General features: G+C 34.5%; 1 protein-coding gene across 3 annotated transcripts; it reads right to left on the reverse strand.

Annotated features, from left to right (window-relative positions):
- Positions 1–12,804: 12,804 nt before the first annotated feature.
- Positions 12,805–18,162, reverse strand: LOC132037116 (dormancy-associated protein 1-like). Of its 3 annotated transcripts, none has more exons than XM_059427576.1 (3): positions 18,029–18,162; positions 15,248–15,482; positions 12,805–12,850 (listed from the first exon to the last, which is right to left on the reverse strand). In XM_059427576.1, exons 1-3 carry the CDS (start codon positions 18,111–18,113, stop codon positions 12,814–12,816), a joined length of 357 nt encoding a protein of 118 aa, XP_059283559.1. In that variant the 5' UTR covers positions 18,114–18,162; the 3' UTR covers positions 12,805–12,813. The 3 variants fall into 3 exon arrangements, with proteins under 3 accessions (XP_059283559.1, XP_059283560.1, XP_059283558.1); XM_059427577.1 differs by lacking the exon at positions 18,029–18,162 and adding an exon at positions 16,954–17,081; XM_059427575.1 differs by lacking the exon at positions 18,029–18,162 and adding an exon at positions 16,915–17,074.
- Between the last annotated feature and the right edge of the window lie 533 nt (positions 18,163–18,695).

Raw genomic sequence — 18,695 nt, forward strand, 5'->3', positions numbered from 1 at the left:
CTCGTCGGCCAAGGTTCACGAAAAGAATTATTCGACTCATGACCTAGAGTTGGCGTAGTTTTTGCACTTAAGATATGGCGTCATTATTTGTATGGAGTGAATGTTGATATTTTCACGATCATAAAATCCCGCATAAAGATATCTTCAAGCAAAAGGAGCTGAATCTTAGGCAAAGGAGATGGCTCAAATTGTTTAAGGATTACGATGTTGATATTCTTTACCATCCGGGGAAAGCGAATGTTGTAGCTGATGCTCTTAGTCGGCGTTCCATGGGAAGTTTAGCCCACGTGGACGTAGATAAGAGAGTTATGACAAAGGAAGTTCACCGTTTGGCCAATCTTGGAGTTCGACTTTTGGACTCCGAGGATGGTGGTGTGGTTGTTCAGAATAGGGCTCTTTCCTCTTTAGTCATTGAAGTCAAGGAGAAAACGTTTAATGATCCCTACTTGTTGCAGCTGAAAGAGGGGATTCACAAGCATAAGACGACGGCTTTCGAACAAGGGGGAGATGATGGTACCTTGAGGTACCGAGGTAGATTGTGTGTTCCAAATGTAGATGGGCTCAGAGAGCGAATCATGTCAGAAGCTCACAATTCCAGGTATTCCATTCACCCAGGTTCCACTAAGATGTATCATGATCTTAAGGAGATTTACTGGTGGAACGATATGAAGAAGAATGTAGCAGATTTTGTAGCTAAGTGTCCGAATTGTCAGCAAGTGAAAGCCGAACACCGCAGGCCCCGGTGGCTTGGCTCGCAAATATCGATATTCCGTCTAGAAATGGGAAATGATCAATATGGACTTTGTATCAAAGTCTACCTCGTTCGCCTGAGAGACATGACTCTATTTGGGTGATCGTTGATAGGCTTACTAAGTCGCCGCACTTTTTACCGATCAAGACCACAGATTCGAAAGAAAAGATTATGCCAAGTTGTATGTTAATGAAATTGTCGATTGCATGGGACCTCGGTTGTCCATTATTTTAGATCGTGGTGCTCGGTTCACGGCGAACTTCCGGAAATCCTTTCGTAAAGGATTAGGTACCAAGGTGAACCTCAAGCACGGCTTTTCATCCGCATGTATGGCCAGGCAGAGCGCACTATTCAGACCCTTGAGGACATGTTGAGAGCATGTATCCTAGATTTCAAGGGTAATTGGGATGACCATTTACCTCTCATCAAGTTTTTCTATAATAACAGTTATCATGCTAGCATTGGGATGGCACCGTTTGAAGCTCTGTATGGGCTAAGGTGTAAATCACCAATTGGTTGGTTCGAAGTTGGTGAAGCAGAGTTGTTAGGGCCAGATTTGGTTTATCAGGCTATGGAGAAAGTCAAGTTAATACGCGTGAGTCGCCGTAGTCGCCGAAGTCTTACGTATGTGAGGCGAAGGACTTAGAATTTTCGTCGATGATTGGGTGTTCTAAAAGTCTCACCTATGAAGGGTGTTATGAGATTTGGCAAGAAAGGGAAGCTCAGTCCCAGATATATTGGACCTTATAGGATTCTGCGAAAAGTCGATCTAGTAGCCTATGAACTTGAGTTGCCACAAGATTTGACTGTTGTACATCCCATGTTTCATGTGTCCATGTTGAGGAAGTGTGTAGGAGACCCGTCGTTGATTATTCCTGCTGATACTATAACAGTTAAGGATGGGTTGACTTATGAGGAGATCCCCGTAGCCATCCTCGACCGTCGTGTTCGCAAGTCGAGAACTAAGGAAGTAGCCTCGCCGAAAGTCGTGGAGGAGCCGTAAGGTTGAGGAAGCTACATGGGAAGCCGAGGAGGATATGAAATCCAAGTACCCATTTTTGTTTGAACAGCAAGCAGAGAACTCTCAAGGTAACTTTCCATAACCCATGTCATGTTATGTCTCATGTTTCATGCTCATGTCATGTATCCAGCGCTCATGTTTCATGTCTCATGCCAGAGTATCCATGTTTTCATGTAATCACATTATTTCATGTCTCATGTTTAATGTCATGTTTTCTTCACATTTGTGTATTCAAGCCATGCCCAGCCATATTCTTAACCATGACCCATCATTCAAGGACGAATGATCCTAAGGGGGAGATATTGTAACACCTCATATCTTTAACCTAAGCTTTGACCATGATCCTAGACTTAGAAAATCAGATAAAGGATGTGAGAATTGGAATTTCCCTGTTCAGTTGTAAGATGGGGGTTTACGCCCATGAACAGTGATCGTATTTCAGTATACGGGCCGTATTTCAAAACGTAAACTGGTACCAAGGATTTTTTAGCATTCTGGAATTTGGCATTTGGATGTTACATTGTTAAATACGGATCGTATTTTAAAATATGGCCCGTATTTCAAAATGTATTTGGATTTTTGGGAAAACTTTCTCGATGAAAGTTGTAGAGCTTTGAAATACCTTTCCAATGGTATATTATGGGGGTCAAACGGACATCCGTGCAAAGAGTTATGGACATTTTATCGAAGAGACGCGGTGCATGTCTATACTTTAATACGGACCGTATTTCAAAATACGGCCCGTCTTTCAAAATACGGCCAGTACTTTGCTGGACGTAAAATGCAATTTTCCAGAACACTATATATTCATCCATATCAGTTCAAATCATTATTTTTCATTCCTTCAAGCCCTAGAACGAACTCCTACCCTCTTCCATCATCAAAAACACCAAGGTAAGCCTACTCTAATTATTCCAAGTCAATTCTAACATATACTCTAATAATCTAAGCAAGAAATCATTGTTCCTAATCTAGGGTTTTCAAGAAAACCCATCCCAAGGTTCAAGAATCAAGATTTAGGAAATCTTCTCCAAAATTCAAGTCTTTAATTCAAGATTTTGGAGCAATTAAGGTATGTAGAACTTCCATCCACATGTGGGAATGTCTACGTCTTCCCCATGCTCCGTTTCTTGATATCCATGAAGTTCAAATCCTAGGGCATTAAACCCAACATATTGGTAAATCGTATTTATGTATTTGTGTACATAAATTTTGTATCTATATTCGTTATTGTATTCCTAATCTTTCATTACGGTTATTAGGAACCCTAGCTTAATCCATGAATCATGAATTCTTCCTCATGTGTTCTCATTATGTTTATATGAACTTTTATAATTTTATGTAGCAAGTTACAAGCATGTTTTCAAGTCAATTATAAATATAATTATGAACTATTGTTATTACTCATGAATCAAGAACATGTTTGCAAGACTACGACAAGTTATCTCATGAAACCATATTACAAGATATTTCATGAAACCATGTTACAAGTTATTTCGTGAAATCATGATTACAAATTATTTACAAGTTATTTCACGAAAATCATGGGCTTCTTAGCCAACTATATCATGTTCATGTTTTTGGGAGTTGCTTAGTTAACCGAGAAGGCTCAGAAAGCCTGAAACTACGTAGCCACCATAGGATAAGGGTTGTCAGCAAGGAGGCAACACCTTCATTATGCAGTTTGGATCCTTACATGCTTATTATTACTTAAATCTCATATCCCTGGCAAGGTGTGAGTGTTCTGCTAGTAGGACGCAAGTACCAGATCATGTTGTCGGTTATACTATAGCATTCCCCACGCTACAAGCAATTTTATATACATGTATTTCCATTGATTTACTGTTTTCAGACTTTACTCACGTTTCATACTCATGTTCAAGTTACATTCGGTTTCGTTCATGTCCTATACCTATGTTGTGCCATGTTCTTCATTTCGAGTTAGGTTTTACATACTAGTACCATTCACCATGTACTAACGTCCCTTTTTCCCGGCACCGCACTTCACGGTGCATACCGATTTTCGAGCATACACATGCGTAGTAGGATCACCTCAGTTATCAGCTTATTGGTGAACCCCACTCCTCTCGGGGTTCAACATGGAGTTTCTATTAGTATTCGACTTATGGTAGTCCAAGGTCATGTCCTGGTAGTCAGTATTCAGACATGTTTTAGAGGTTTCATAGACAGATATTAGTTCACAGAGTTAGTTATGCTTTCATGTTTGCAGACTATTACGTTTTCATGAATTTTCATGCTATGAGATAATTTCAAGACTTTATTCCGCAAATTACATTTTTCATGATTCATTTAAATTGCATCATATAGATTATATTGTTTTGATGCCCATGATGACAAACAAGCCATGAGGTTCGCTCGGACACATGCAAGCAAGGCCCGAGTGCCGTGTTACGCCCAGGCCATGGTTCGGGGCGTGACAAACATAGTCTCACCATCATATTTCTAAGAATTGTGACCACTACTCTATGCTTCCTCCTTCACATTTGCATTGTGAGCCTTTGGAGGTGGATAGTTGTCCCTTCTTTTGTTTGTAAATCTAAATCCAGGTGGATATCCCTTGCCTTGTAACAATTCTCCTTAAGGTGTCCCCTCTTATGACAATAACCACAATAGAGTTCTTCATTCCATCTAGGTCTAGTATTTGAAGCATTTGCTACATGAGCCACTACATTTGGTGCATTTACTGCATTTGGCACTACATTTGACACATTAGCTGCAGCTAGCACATTACTCACTGCTCCTATAGGTGAATTACCCAGAATTCCAGTTTGTACTCCATAACTACCATTCATTCTTTGACTCTCTTCATGGATTAACATAGCATAAGCTTGATCAAAAGTTGACATAGGATCCATCATTAAGATGTGACTCCTTTGAGGTGCATAGGTTTCATTTAATCCCATCAAAAACTTCATCATCTTTTGTTGGTGTAAAAACTCAACAAAAGTTTTGGATTTAGGGCAATCACAACCAGGATATGGAATAATCGATTCAAACTCAGCCCATAAATCATTCAAATTAGAGAAGTACACAGATATAGTGGAAATTCCTTGCATTAATGAGTAAATTTCTCTATTCATATGATAAATTCGAGTTCTATTTACCTTATCGAATCTATCCTTGAATGCTTCCCATACGCGCCTAGCATCCGATGAATAGACTATCCCTTTCCTTAATTCCTTTACAACTGAACTCATAATCCACGATTGCACAATCGCGTTACATCTTTCCCACTGACGGAGGTGATATTCATCATTCACATAGCTGTCTCTTCTGCACGATCCATCAATGAATCCGATTTTATTTTTCACCAGCAATGATAATTGCATTGCTCTGCTCCATTCTGAGTAATTTTCTGTACCTATTAACAACTGAGGAACTAGGGCAACACCTGGAGTGTCTGATGGATGCACATATAGAGGATCATTTGGATCAAGTTGAGTGTTTGAGTTTCCATTAACAGCTATAGAATTATTTCCAGTCATTGTTAAGTTTTCGTATCACAGATTTGAACAAATCGAAGGAAAAATTGTTCTCCTCTTTTGCGGAAACAAAGAACTGAAGTTAAAAACAAGAAATTGCAGCTAGATTTTTGCAGAATCGCAGTTAACCTTTGCTCTGATACCATGTTAAATTGAAGAAGAACACATAGAGGAACTGATAGCAACAATGGCAGTTATCAGTGGAAGAAGAAGAGAAGAGTTAGAGAGAGAAATATTGTATTGGAAAAGAAAATATTTGAATCTATTGTATTGAATGAACTGAAAACTAGACTACATTTGTCTACTTCTACTTATACTTGCCTACTCACTATACGTCTGACCATTGACTAATTTGTACCGTAATGTCTGACTCATCACACTCCTCTAACCGATCGACTAACTTGGTACAACCATAAATACATACAAGTACAACTATCCTAATGCAGTGGTGTCATACAGAGCAACAGGTCTAACATTAAATAAATTAATAACTGAATGGATCTGGCTCTTGCACAAATGGACCAACATAAAAAACCTTATAACCCTTACAGGCTGCAAGAACAACCACACCATATGCTGTACTTAATTGATAGGTTCCCAGTTGTGATAATATTCATCATTTTTCTCATTAGTTAACGAGCAACAGGGACTTATTAATGATAAATAAATTATTAAACTTGCCTTTTTTGGGAAAAGAAAAACTTGCTCACTTGCCTTTGGTCCAATTCTGTATTTTTTTTCCTTCCTAAACAGCTTAAAGTATCTTTGTAGCAATCTTTAAGAGATGGTGATAGGACTCGAACTCTGATCCTAATAGATCATCACTTATAAGAGATGCGAAAAAGTTTTAATTTGCGCCAGAGCTTTGTAGAATGGTTCAATTTGCCTTTCGTTAATAGTTGGAGCAAATCTAGACCGTTTCACACAATTCATGGGCAATTTAACCCTTTCCCTTGTAAAAAAGACTCATATATGAAAAGGCTTCAATCATTATTGAATAATGGCATATCTAGATTAATCTTGTAACGGCAATTGTATATTTGACAACTATTAATGAAAGTTAATTAGAGCCCTTTTAGATTGGCTTATTTTTGGTGCTCTTAAGCCCAAAAAAGCTTTTTAACACTTTTATAGTGTTTGAGTGAGATAAAAAAAATGTATTTTTAAGCACTTATTAATAAACCATAACTTGTCGGCCCATCCAAACAGGCTCTTAGACTATTTTACAAAATTCAAGGAGAAATTTAATTTGAATATTTTCCCTAAATCATTTTCTAGTTCAACTTGTACCGACGAAGTGTGCTACAATCAAAATCAAGTGGCTTTTCTTTTTTAGTGAAGTGAACACAATTATTACAACATGATCTACTGATAAGAAAGCCTTATTTGGATAATTATGTAACCGCAAATCAATGTCATGTCACATAACAAACGAATATTGCTAGATTAAGCTAGAGAGACAAATTAAGAGCATAATAAAAATGGCTTTTTAGAGCTGTATTGACAAGATTAAAGCACAGCATATACGAAAAAAATAACTGCTTCTATAAGTCATAAATATGGAAGTATGTGTGTGTATATATATAAATAAATACTACTATAACTACTAATATGTTCTTTTAAACTTAGTTTTCAATTCTCAAAAACTAGGTTTTTGAGTTTTTGAAAGATTTTTAATACGGAGTTTGGAAAATGAAGAAGAAAAAATATGGGGACCAAAAGCATTAATCCGAGCCAGCTATGCCCTTATATATCTACATAAGGGGAATTCAGAACAAGAATTTACTCTTTTCACCTTCATTATTTACATCAACAATAATGTGAGGCTCTTCGATTCCTACCATACTGTGTATTATGTGAAGGTGCTTGATGGATACGAAATTTAAAAAAGATCGAAAGAACTTACAAAATTTGTAATTTGAAATATGGCATTATATTTGTGTAGCAATACAGTCATGTCATTACGGGTAAAATAGTATTCTAATTAAGATTAAATTGTTTTCAAGAAAACAAAGTCGACACTTTTTTCAGGACGTTTTAAGGAAACAGTGTCAGAAAAGAATGGGAGGAAGGGAGCATAATTTTTTTATGATATATTATGTTGATTTCTTTTTTGGCAAATAAGGCCTCCATGAAGAATTAAAGCATAAATTATACTCTTTAGGCAGTAAAATAGAAGTAGGTGTTGTCCAAGGGAATGTACGTTTTAACCTTCAAAGCACCATACAAATTTGTTTGTAATTATCCACAAGGTACCCAAGAGTATATGACTAAAAAGGATAATATTGACAAGTTATGTGATGTCTTAAATAATTGTAACTGAAGAATGTTTTAGACAGAGGCTGAACCAAACACATATTGACAAACAAAACAATATTCATAATGTTTGATTTTTCTGTTTTTAGACTGATGACAAAAGAGTTTTCTCATTCTTGTACGATAATAGTTTGAAATAGCATGTTGCATTTAGTTTGAAATAGCATGTTGCATTTATTTATGATAATACTTGCGATCAACATCCAGTTTCGATTGCTTAAAGAAGCTTGCAATGATATTCCCATCTTTTTATGACTTCTTATCATCTTCTATTGCACGTGCAACTCTACGGCAATATCAAATTCAGTATTTAAATTTGATGGGTTCATCCTTCGAGATTTTTAGCATTAAACTCGTATATCTTTGAAATTATGAGGTTAAGATTCAAATTTAATATTTACCGAGATTTTAGTAATTTTTCATATGTGTATTTAAATTTTAAATTATGGGTCGAACATATTAGATTAAATTGTTTAGACAATAGCACAAAGACTGCATCCACCATTGATCCATACTTGATTGTTTTCACTGCGGTTTTGGTTTTGGTTTTTCTATCGATGCGGTTTCGGTGTCAATATACGTGCACCACAACTAAGGTACCTGCCACCTCCCACCAGCACAAATATTGAATAATCATGTCTCACAAAGCTTGGACAGTTGGAAATTTTGGTTGTGGTGATCTTAGTCCAAGTCATCCCCTTTGTCACATACAAATCAGTTACTTGTCTAATCAAATTTTCTTCCTTCAGTAGCTGAATTAATCTAGAGTAACTCATTTAATTAATGATTGTCATGAATTAGTTTTTGCTCCAAATTTAAGCATATACTTTACACTTCATGATTGAGAAAGCTAACGAATTTAATTTCCTATCCAAATCTGCAAACTAAAGTCTGGTTGTTTATATTTTCCGCAATTAATCCTCATTAAGATTAATGTCTCAAGGTGCTTTTAATTTTATTTTATTTTTCAAAAGTCTTTATAAGGAAGAGAGAGAAAGAAAAGAAGAAGAAAATTATGCTTTTCACACGCTTTACTACAGTAAGATTCATATTGTGTGTCATGTTAGCAAGTTGTGTCTAATGGCAGATTTGAGGAATTCAAATATTCAATACGTACAAGTTCTAATCGAGATGTCTAAGTGAAAAATGTTACCAAATCTAAAGCCTATGTATTATGCCTCGGAAGTATTATATCATCCATGGAATTAAGTACTTTTTACAAACTTTAAAGAATCAAATACACTTAAGAGTCACACTGGGGGGACCAAGCTAAAAATATATCCAAACTTGAATTGTTGGAGTTAAAAGACTTTCGCGCAAAAAAATGAAGGCAATTCGCAGGATTGCAAGCGTTATTCTTCAACATAAACCGATCGGTTCCATTTCACTCCTTTTTACGTAGTTTAGCCGTATATTAATCATGCTTTGTCTTTAATTTTTTGTATTTATATTTGTACAATTAATGATGGCTCAATACATAAAGAATACGCAATACTTTAATTTTTGTCCTTGCTAAAAATTTTGTTTGGTTTCATTAGCTTTACCTTATTTATCTTTTAGGGTTTCGTCTTATTTTAAATTAATGCTTAACCCCGAACGTGTCGGCTTTTTTTTTTTTTTTAATCAATTTAGGATGTGAAATTTTAAACAATAATAAAAACTAAGAAATATATTAAAAAAAAAAAATCACAAGGCAGAGTTTTGCGCAAAACTCTGCCTTAAGGCAAAATTTTGTCTTTTTTACCTTCGACGCTCCAAGTCAAAATTTTGCCTTGAGCTAGGTCCGGAGTGCCAAGTTTTGAAGGCAGTCGCCACCTCAGCGCCGAAGGATGAACCCGAAAAGTATATAATAATTAGTACTATTTCTTATTTATATTGAATACATTAACGTTATTTATTTAATCAAACCGTGTGTCAACGGCCGTATGGGTTGACGGTGAATCCAAGTCTCCGGACTGCCTTGCAAAAAGTTTTTTTTTTTTTTTTTTTTATTGGTAACATACATATTTAAAATAAGAGATTCAAACCTTATGTTGAATAAAAGACTCCGTGGCTCGCATCGGGGTATTAGGTTAAGGAAAAAATTAAATACTAAATAATGAGTAACATATATATATATATAATTTAAATAAAAATTAAAGACCATCCCAAAAGCAGGATAACGCGCGCAAAAAAATGAAGACTCTCTCTCCTAAACCAAAGAGGATAGCACAGTTTGAAACAACTCTTAAACTCTGCTGCCGGCCCACAATGGAAGGTAGACACTTGACGCCTGTATGGTAAAATTTAGGGGAAAGAACGACGCACGCCCCCGTAAAATCAAAATAATTATCCTCTCATATCTTTATTATTTTCGTTGCCGATCAATCGGCGTGTGATCTCGATGATACCGCCGCATGTAATGTCGAATCGGGAAAAAAATTAAAACTATTAATTCAAGATGCCCTCAAATTATGAGTACCATCATGATATATAAATATACTGAAATGGTATTATTAAATAAATTGTTTTGCGTGATCTGCCGGGTTGTAGAATACCGTGCGCATATTGATTCTTCTCTTAGTCCATGCCCATAATACGCCGAAAGGCTATCTTTTCAAGATAAAAGGAAGGCATACAAAGAAAAAAATCCACACACACCAGTGACAACTAATCATGGTATTCAAGAAAAACAAATAACGTAAATAAATATATTGAGATGGTATTATGAATGATCATGTTCATTTATTCAAAAAGACACACTTTTCTCGGAAAAAACTTTTATGATACTATCATCTTATCTACATATATTGTAATGGTATCATGGAAGGTATGTCTCTGGCCTCCACCGCTCAACCATGGCCGTGATGAGCGCCCAATCATGTTCTCCTTCAGATGAGACACTCCATAGTACCGACCCATAATAAGTCTCTGATCTATAGGGTCCCGGTGAACAGGGCCCCGCGATCATATCATGGTATATAAATATATTGAGATGGTATCATGGAGGACTAAGAGAAGGGTTCCTAGTCCTTCATGATACCATCATGATATATAAATATACGGCGATGATATCATGGAGGAAGGGTTTTGAGTGAGGAGGTACGTCTTGGGCTAGGGGGGTACGTCGGGTAATTATTTTGTATTTTAGGGGTATTTGGGTTAGTTTACCTAAAATTTACAAATAGCTCACTTTTAAGCTTTTAGAATTAAAAAAATAATTATTGTCATGAAATTTCAAATTTCACCAATAAAATTTCAGGTCCAGGATATTATTATGGAGTTATTCATTTGGAATTTCTTTCTATGTAAGTTTTACTCCATTTAGCAATTCTAAGATCTGTAAAATAATTTTTCCCTCAATGTGCTTCGAGCTGAATGTATAAAAAGTCGGTGGTTCGATAAAAAAGATACTTCCTCCATCCATTTTAAATTAAGGTATTTGACTGGATACAAAATTTAAGAAATAACGAAAGATTTTTAAAATTTATGGTCTAAAACAAACCATAAAACTTTATGCGGCTATAAATCATTTCATTTAGGGTCAAAAGGTAAACTTAAAGGAATTGTCACTATAATATATTTTCGAATTAAAATTATGTGTCCTTTTTTTGGGGACTATGATACTATCATGGTATAAAATAAGAAAGGGTATCATTTATAACTGGAGAAAATCTTATTCATATATTGTAATGGTATCATGTACAATCCGAATCATACAAAAATACATTTACGTAGCCATATTTTTAAATTACACCCACATAGCCACTTTTTGACCGTATACAACATTATACTTTTAGAATTAAAAAAAATAATATTGTCATGAAACTTTATACACAAGATATATTATGGAGTTATTCATTTGGAATTTCTTTCTATGTGTAGATAATAAAATATAAACCTTGTATAAGTGATTTTTATAGGATACAAAATTTAAGAATAACGAAAGATTTGTAAAATTTATGGTGGCTCATGGTGGAGGAATTGCTAAATATAGAAATGTGTCCTTTTTTTGGGGACCGACTAAAAAAGAAAGGGCTTGGAGCTCGCCGGAGATGGCGAAGGATGGAAAAAACAGAAGAGTGAAAAAAGTGGCTATAACGGGTAATAAAATAAAAATGAACTAAACCAGATAAATATTTTGCCATAATTAGCATACAATGTTATTTCGGAGGGAGCACAATTCAACACTCTTCGGTGTTCTGACCATGTAGCCCTATCTGTATTTGAAACGATGTCCAGCTCTAAAACGTCCATTGATGCCAAGAAAATTGACAAATTGGTCGAATAAAACTTCAACCATTGTGAACCTTCCAATTTCTAAAACCATAACTACTTCCAAATCAATTTATAGATCTCTCCCTAAAAGCAAAGTAAATCCATTTTTTTTTCGCACGAATTGTCCTCCTTTTGGGGTGGTCTTTAATTTTTGGCCCTCAAATTGGTGGTTGTTGATTTTTATCGTTCGCCTAATACCTTGAGGTTCTAGATTCGAATTCCAGCTCGGTAAAAAAAAAATCGCAAGACAAAAATTTAGATTCACAAGGCAGAAATTTTCCCAAAACTCTACTTTAATTTAAAACTCTGCCTAAAGCAAGCATGCAAAATGCAAAACTGTCTTTCGATTTTGTTTTTTTTAATTTTTAACTGAACGAAAATTTGAACCCGAAGTTACAAAAAATTTAGCGAACAACAAAAATTAAAAACACCCCAGCTAAGGACAATCCGGAAAATTGCCCAAGTAAATCCCATATGATAAACTTCTTAAGAAGTTGAGTGAAGTCTAAAACTTTTATACCATACAAATGACCACGATTGAATTTAGCCTCACAGTCAAACTCTACGATGAATGAAGCTCTCATTCTTATACCATCCTCGAGTTTTTAATTCTGTATATAAAAAATTACTCGATGATAGCTTTGACCATGAAAATATACAACAAAAATACATCAAACTTATTATCATTATTATTCGAAAATACAAAACAAAAACAGGATATACTACTAGTCCACTACTAATAGTAGTAGCAGCAGCTGGAAAGCCACTGAATATGCTCAAGTTAGCTTTCAAGACCTAATTATACATATATTAGAACTAGTTAATTAGCAGAGAACATAGGATTATAGTTCAACTAATCTCCATGATCCTGTAGCATAGCAACTCGTACAAGGAAAAGGAACATACGTTATTTACATGAAACATCAAACTGCTTGTCATGACCAAAATCTTTATTCTTTCACTTCTCACTGATGCTTGGATCTGGTATCCCCACTGTAGAGCCTGCCATTAAAATTAAAATTATATTAAACTTATAATCACACTCCAGCCAAATAGATTACATATCGATAGAACACCAAAAATCATGACCAAGAAAGGATCTCTATTTTTGGTAAAAGATCAACAAGTACAAATAGTGATTTCAACATGCTTAGCAACAAACGCAATAAATGTGAAGCATGCCCGAGTTAAAGTAATCGAAAATGTCTAAATATATCATAAGTGAACAATTAAAAAGGGTCAGACATACCCCTACGTGGCCTTCCAAGCTGCCACTGACAGTTTACAAAAGTAGCCATTTTTGTGTCACTTTAAAAAAATGACTACTTACAAAAGTGACCACTATCTTAGAAATGGCACATTGTAAAAATGTTTATTTTAATACTTTCACAAAGAAGCTATTTTAAAAATGGCTACTTTTGCAAAGTAGTTAGTTTTAAAGTAACTACTTTCACAAAATGACTGTTTATGAAAATTGACTACTTTCAAAAAGTTACTATTTTTAAAAAGTATCTACTTTCACAATGTGGCGATTTTATAAAAGTGACTACTTTTGCAAAATGACTATTTTTGAAAAGTAGCTACTTTTCGCAAGTAATATTTTGCAAAAACAGCTACTTTTGTAATTTGATTACTTTTGTAAACTTGCTATTTTCGAAAGTTACTACTTTCACAAAATGTCTAGTTTTGCAAAGTTGAGAGATGGGGGTGGTGGTAGGGAGGTGAGACGTGGGGTTGGGGGTGGTGATAGGGTAAGGATGGGGTAGGTGGTGAGAGGGGTAGGGGTGGGGTAGGTGGTTATAGGGGTGGGGAGGGAGGTAGTGGGAGTGGTGGGGTAGGGGTGAGGGGTGGGGATAGTGGGGGTGAGGGTAGGAGGGGGTGGTTAAGTGGTGGGGTAGAGTGGGGTGGTGAAGGTGTAGGGGTGGTTAGGTGGTGGGGTGGGGGGATAGGAGCTAGAGAAAATGTTTTTCAAAACATTTTGACCAACCAAACATGAAAAAATTAGAAAACATTTCCTCCACACCAAACACATTCTATATGTTGTGAATTTTATCCATTTTATCCGTTAATTTACCCATATTTTAAGTGGATAATATGGGTTGACTCATATTGGACCCATTTTAAATGAGTTGGATATCCAACCCACTTAAAATGGATTGGATCGGGCGGATAACCATATTTTTTACCCATTTTGTCACCTCTAGCCACCATTAATGCAAGGGGCATAATTGAATCGTTCAGGGTGTACTTAAGACAGAAGATAATGTTGGGGCCTCTATGAACGGATAAGTTAATGGAGGACATAAATGAGATAAATCACAAATGTTATAATATTTTTAGCCCTTTCCATTAAAAAAAATGCTAGAAACGCCATAACTAAGATTCGAACCTATCACCTAATACTATAATTTTTTGGGAGTTGCTAAATTGTCACATTAATTTGACCCAAATTTGATCACACTTACGTAAAAATCACCATAACCTCTATTATAAAATTTTAAATTAAGATAAACCTTGAGAAGAAAAGATAAAAAAGACATTAAGTAAGCATAAATTATTAAATTTGACCTAAATAATCATATGAATTTATTCCATTTGAACCATTGTGACCAAAAGACCTTTTTATAGTTTTTTAGTCCCCTATGCCACTAACTAGAACTTTGATTTTTTTTTTTTTTCCGAGGAATATAGCAGCGTAAATGCACCTAAAAATCATTACCGTTGTGAAAATTTTCAACAACAGAGTTTCAATTAAATCCCCTTTTTAGGATCTTTTTGTCAAAAAAATTATATTATGGCAGGTTATTACTCTATTTTTTAAGCTACCATATCAGATTCTCCACAAGTAATTATCTATTAGTATTACGAATCAACTTAACATGATCATTTTACATAAACTGACATTACACAAGACATAAGTCCATCTCGTTTATCTTTCTTATGTATTCTCTATGGTTCTCTCTTCTTTATTTGGGATTTTTACATTTATATAACTACCTACCAAAATAATAGCTAATAACATATTTTCTGTATATATATGTACTCCGTCCTAATTAATTTATGTGGCGCCTTTCGAATTTCGAGAGTCAAACGAGTTTTTCTTATACTGTAATTTTTTCTTATGCCTTTAAATATTTTGAATTGTTAATGATTGTGACTTATAACACTTCATTGCGACCGTAAAATCACCGGATAAATTCCTGGGTAAATAGATCAGATCCGGACGCGAATGTACTCCGCAGTAACACGGACTTGCATCATTAATATATTTTGTTGTATATGGTTAACGGCCATAACTATTTTTAGTCGAACGGCAAATATGTTTTTGGGAGGGGGTTGGGCTAATAAAAGGGTGGAGTGGAACTTGGAAATAGTGGGAAATGAAAGGGTAATTTTTACCAGTCATAAACAGTAGGAGCGTTGGGGTGAGAAGGCTTGTCAAAGACTTCAGCACCAATTCTCTTGGTGGCAATGTTGCTCCCTGGGTGGAACACACTCCTCCACACATTCTCTTTACGCGCCGTTGGCGAGTGCATTGACGTTGGCGTCACCGGAGTTCCCGGTGTCACCGGGCTCCCCGGCATCGACAGCGACCTGTGGTAGTTCCTGCTTGATCCTTCCCCTCCTTCCCCAGCTAAAACCAAAACCAAAAGAAAATAATGAATAAAAATCAATTGAGAAAAACAACATAAGTATACATGCCCTGGTATACAAACATATTTAGATTCAGGCATATTTTCAAATAGACGGATTCAAAATTTGAACTTAAAAAAAACTTAAATTTTAAGGCTGTTTAGTACTGAGCTCACATGCATCTTTATGCAGTGACAAAGCTAGCTTGTGGTTAGGAGGTTCAGTTGATCTTCTTTGATTGAAAATTATATTGCGTAAATAAAAAAAAAAATCTTTTATTATATATAAACGGTTGAATCTTCTTTATATAGGAAAAGATTCTAGTTTAGTCGCAAAAGAGGTAAAAAAAAATTGCTTTAGAGCCCATTTGGATGGGCTTATGACTTTTGACTACGTAAGTGTTTAAAAACTATTTTGGCTTAAAAGCACCTAAAATAAGCCAATCCAAACAGGCTCTAGGCTACAAGTTACAGATCATAAGTGTGACATTTCACACATTATTTTAATTCCTTGTATGAACTTCTTGCTCTAAAACGAGGTGTATGTTTTATATGTTCAGAGTTGATAACATGTTCAACTGAACATCCGTCTCTGCATCCCATCCACTTCATAGCTAAGTCGGAAGTAGATCCAGTGTGGATTTGGGTTCCTATAGGGATCCTAGATTAAAAATTAAATACTCATACATATTTAGTAAAAAAAATTAATATATGTATAAGGTCTGTACAAAAGATATTGATTCACATAAACCCGTAATCAGACTTTTAAATCCACTCTTAAAACTATGTATACATATACAAGAAAATGTAAACATATAGTAGTAATAATAATAACACATTAATCCTGAACCAACTGATTTAGATCTTGAAGTTTATTTTTCGTAGGTTGATAAATAACTTCAACTCTTCAAGAAGGTTTAAGGCAGAGGAGATATAAAGAAACAGTGTGTTTTGATTTAGTGCATGAATATAACAAAAAGGATCATGTTATATGAGTATTCATGTTAATTCAAAGGGGTACGTATGCCCAGATGCAGAGATGCAGTAGATACCCCATAAAATTAGTCGAGATAGGTATAAACTAGGCCGAACACCAAAGCATATCCTGTAAAATTAATGATTTATGCACAAACTAACCTGAACACCATAGCATGTAATTTATAAAATTAGTCACGAACAAACTAACTCAAACACTTAAAATCAAGATATGCACAAGCTAGCTAGAGGCCCCGATTATCACAAACAAAAAATAAAATAAAATAACTCAAGACATACACACACCCATCCTGAAATTCACTAGATCTCGAACATAAAAATGATAAATAGCTTGAAGAAGAGTTTAAAGACAGAGGAGTTCATATAAAGAAACAAAGTGGTCTAATTTAGTGCATGAATATAACAAAAATGATCATATTATATATTCAAAAAGGGTACCACGAGTATGGAGTAAAGTAATGGACTTTCGAAGCTTGCCAAGGCCTTTATCAGGCTGAGGTCCAGCCATAACATCATCCCACAGCTTTTCAATCAACACCATCTTCACTACCTTCCTTTTTTTTTTTTTCTCCCTTTAACTGTGTTTTTTTTTCTTTTTTTTTTTTTTGTACAATGTAATGTAAAATGAAAATGGCTGCTTGCCTAGAATAAATAGAGAGTTTGGTGTACTGAAAATATCTTCTAGTTTTTTTTTTTTTTAATGGATCTTTCCAGATGGATTATTTCTATTTCCAACACGTCTTGGATGAAGTAAATATATCGACGGATCTAATTAATTCGTTGACCTAAATGTTTTTTGTTGTCTTCGATTTTAATTTTATACACACACGTAGTGTTAGATGTTTGGTTTAGTGTTACGGATATAATCTACCTCAATATTTTTTTTATTCGAAAAATAGGTAAACAAAATTTTAACACAATATATGGCAATATATTTTTATTCGAAATACAAATATGTGTACAAAATACAACAAAATTTTAACACAATATATGGCTATTTGATTTAATTGGAGCTGTAAAAAAAGGAAAATATTTAGCTGAAACTCACATTCGATCTTTTTGATATCTACTGGAATTTCTTGAGTGCAGTTTCTGCTTCTTCTTTTTTTAATCTATTTCCGATGTCTGAAATAATTTTGGTGTAATAAATTTTGGGATATAACAGCGACAACAGACTTACAAATTAGATTATGAACTACAATGTTATTTTTTTTAAACTTCATGCCGAATCAAGCTAGGACAAACACATCGAAACGGAGAGAGTATATATGCACGTATAATCAATTAAAAATTGTTTATGGCATGAGTTCAAATATCAAATGTAAATACAAAAGCGAATTCAAGATAAAAAATTACTCAAATCAAAATGAATGAGATCCAATTATATGTATATATATTACATCTATATAAACAAAATTCTATATAAATGAATTCGGTTAAATCTATAGAACCCATTCTATATCCAATTTTTTCTATTAAACAAGACAATATTTATTTCAAATATATGATCAAATGCATGAAATTTTGGAGGTAAAAAGGGCAAATGAGTTACCAGAAGTGCTGATAGAAAGGCCCTTTATTATTCCAGTAGTAGGGTGGGGCCCAGCCATAACATCATCCCAACCATCTAACACCATATTTTTCCTTTAATATTTAACTCTTATATTAAAAATATAACAAGACAAGATATGAAAGAAACAAAATGCCTTTTGAACATATTTATAGAGCTTTGTTGCTTATATAGCGCCTAAACTTTAGTTGTTTTCTGTTTTCAGTTATAAGTTTTTCAATAAATTTTTTGTTTCCCCATTTTTATATTTGATCTATGTCAAAAAAAAAAAAAAGAGTTCTAGATTTAGTATAAATATAATGTTTTACTCTGTCTGGAAAAATGACTATCATTTCTACTCAGAAAGTCATTAAATTAACTACCATATAATATTCTCAATACTGCTAAATATTTTTAAAATATATATAGAAGTGTGATTACCATCTAAGGGGGTGTGGTAGGATGAATTCACACTTTCATCCTAATTGAAGGTTTCAGGTTTGAATTGTTGAAATGAAGAAATACAAAATACTAATCAGGAGCTCTTAACCCTTTAATGAGACATATGCAGTGTGAATATCAATTAGTTTATCATTAGGTTCTGAAAGTTACACAAAAAAAATATAATGACTTAACATCAAATTCATTACTTATTTTATAAATTAAAATT

This window comes from Lycium ferocissimum, chromosome 11 (genome assembly GCF_029784015.1).
Source record: "Lycium ferocissimum isolate CSIRO_LF1 chromosome 11, AGI_CSIRO_Lferr_CH_V1, whole genome shotgun sequence".
Taxonomy (NCBI): domain Eukaryota; kingdom Viridiplantae; phylum Streptophyta; class Magnoliopsida; order Solanales; family Solanaceae; genus Lycium; species Lycium ferocissimum.

Excerpts from the sequence above, each read along its gene's own strand:
- LOC132037116 (XM_059427575.1), bottom strand. The coding sequence starts at position 17,017 with ATGGTGTTGATTGAAAAGCTGTGGGATGATGTTATGGCTGGACCTCAG. Across the intron at positions 15,483-16,914 it reads TACTTTACTCCATACTCGTG|CTGGGGAAGGAGGGGAAGGA; the intron begins GTACCCTTTTTG and ends TTTTGGTTTTAG. Across the intron at positions 12,851-15,247 it reads GCTCCTACTGTTTATGACTG|GCTCTACAGTGGGGATACCA; the intron begins GTAAAAATTACC and ends TTTTAATGGCAG.